At 46.3% G+C, this 1,275-nt stretch overlaps 1 protein-coding gene across 4 annotated transcripts in view; it reads right to left on the bottom strand.

Moving 5' to 3' along the window:
* Positions 1-1,275, bottom strand: part of Dcaf5 (DDB1 and CUL4 associated factor 5) — a 137,837-nt gene that overhangs the window by 47,971 nt on the left and 88,591 nt on the right. For all 4 annotated transcript variants that reach the window (XM_004624760.2, XM_004624761.2, XM_023702593.1 and 1 more), the window contains one exon: positions 576-789. In XM_004624760.2, the coding sequence (XP_004624817.1) occupies positions 576-789 (214 nt within the window). The remainder of the gene's footprint in view (positions 1-575; positions 790-1,275) is intronic.

Below are 1,275 nucleotides of genomic sequence, written 5' to 3'. Positions count from 1 at the left end.
CTGTATCTTTGACTTACAATTTATTTAAAAGACATTGTATGATATCTTCTAGTATTAGAAACTTTAAAAAGTTAAAAAAAAAATTAATGACAGAGAAAAGGTTGGAAACTCAGCTTATGCTCTTTAGTCCCAACTGCTGATGCTGGCAGTAAAAAGAAAAGTCAGCATTGGCTCCTCAAACAAAGTTGCTCCATTTCATCAAGAAAAAAGATGCCATCTTAAGACCATTTAAAATCTATATTCCTTGGACGGTATTTAAGATGCTTCATTCATCATTGTTTTACACACACACACACACACACACACACACACACACACACACTTCTGCCTCTCATTGGTAGGCTAATTTTTCTTTTCTTTTTTTTGAAATAGTACATTCTCAGAATACTAAAATCCGTTCACAAATGTGGCACAGCTGGGTTGCTCAGAATCCTGCTGTGGCCAGGGGCCAGCCAGCCTTAAGGATATGATGACTCATATGCACCTTCTAGCAGCTTGGATGAAAAAAACTCATTAGGAATCCATAGTACTCCCAGCTTCTCCGTTTCTCAATTGTTTCCACAGAAGGCACTCACCTGGTCACGATCACCTGCAAAACAGCAGCTTTTCATAGTGCATGAGTTGAAATAACCCTGATTGTCAAACTGGAACACGGGCAGGCGAGAGTGGATATCATACAGCACAGGAGGCAGGCGACGCCTCAGGGCCAGGAGTTGGGTCCCATTGCTGTTGAATCGTACACTCATGGCACTTTGGAGGGACAGATTGCCACCATAGCGCAGGAGAGAACTAGAAGACAAAAAGCACACATTTTGGGCATGAGTTAGAGTCGATAAGAGTTTGCAAAACACCCTGAATTTACTTTTTTTAATTTTTTCTTTTTAAATCTGCTTGGGACTATTCCATATCTGCCCAAGCCCAGGCCCTGTGAGTGTGTGGGAGAGCTTCTGCACTGTCCTGCACCCGCTGGACCAAGCCCAGGCCCGACCTGCATGAGAGACCCTTCCCTGTGTTCTCTGGACCTCCTCTGCCCCTACAGAGCCAGCCCAAACCCATCCCGTGAGTGAGAACTTCTACTATGCTCTTGGGAGCCCTGCCGACCCGCCAAAGCCCAGGCCTGGTGAGTGTGTGGGAGAGCTTCTACGCTCTCCTGCTCCCCCCGACGCCCCTCCAGAACCAGCCCAGGCCTAGAATACAGGCCTGGGGTGAAACTCTGCAGCTGAAGTCCATGACTAGGGTCAAAACCACGCAGCTAATCCAGGAGCAGACCATCTT

This window comes from Octodon degus, unplaced genomic scaffold, assembly GCF_000260255.1.
Source record: "Octodon degus isolate 3935 unplaced genomic scaffold, OctDeg1.0 scaffold00007, whole genome shotgun sequence".
NCBI classification, from domain to species: Eukaryota; Metazoa; Chordata; class Mammalia; order Rodentia; family Octodontidae; genus Octodon; species Octodon degus.
The sequence above is the reverse complement of the archived record's forward strand: the minus strand, read 5'-3'. Positions and strand labels throughout refer to the sequence as shown.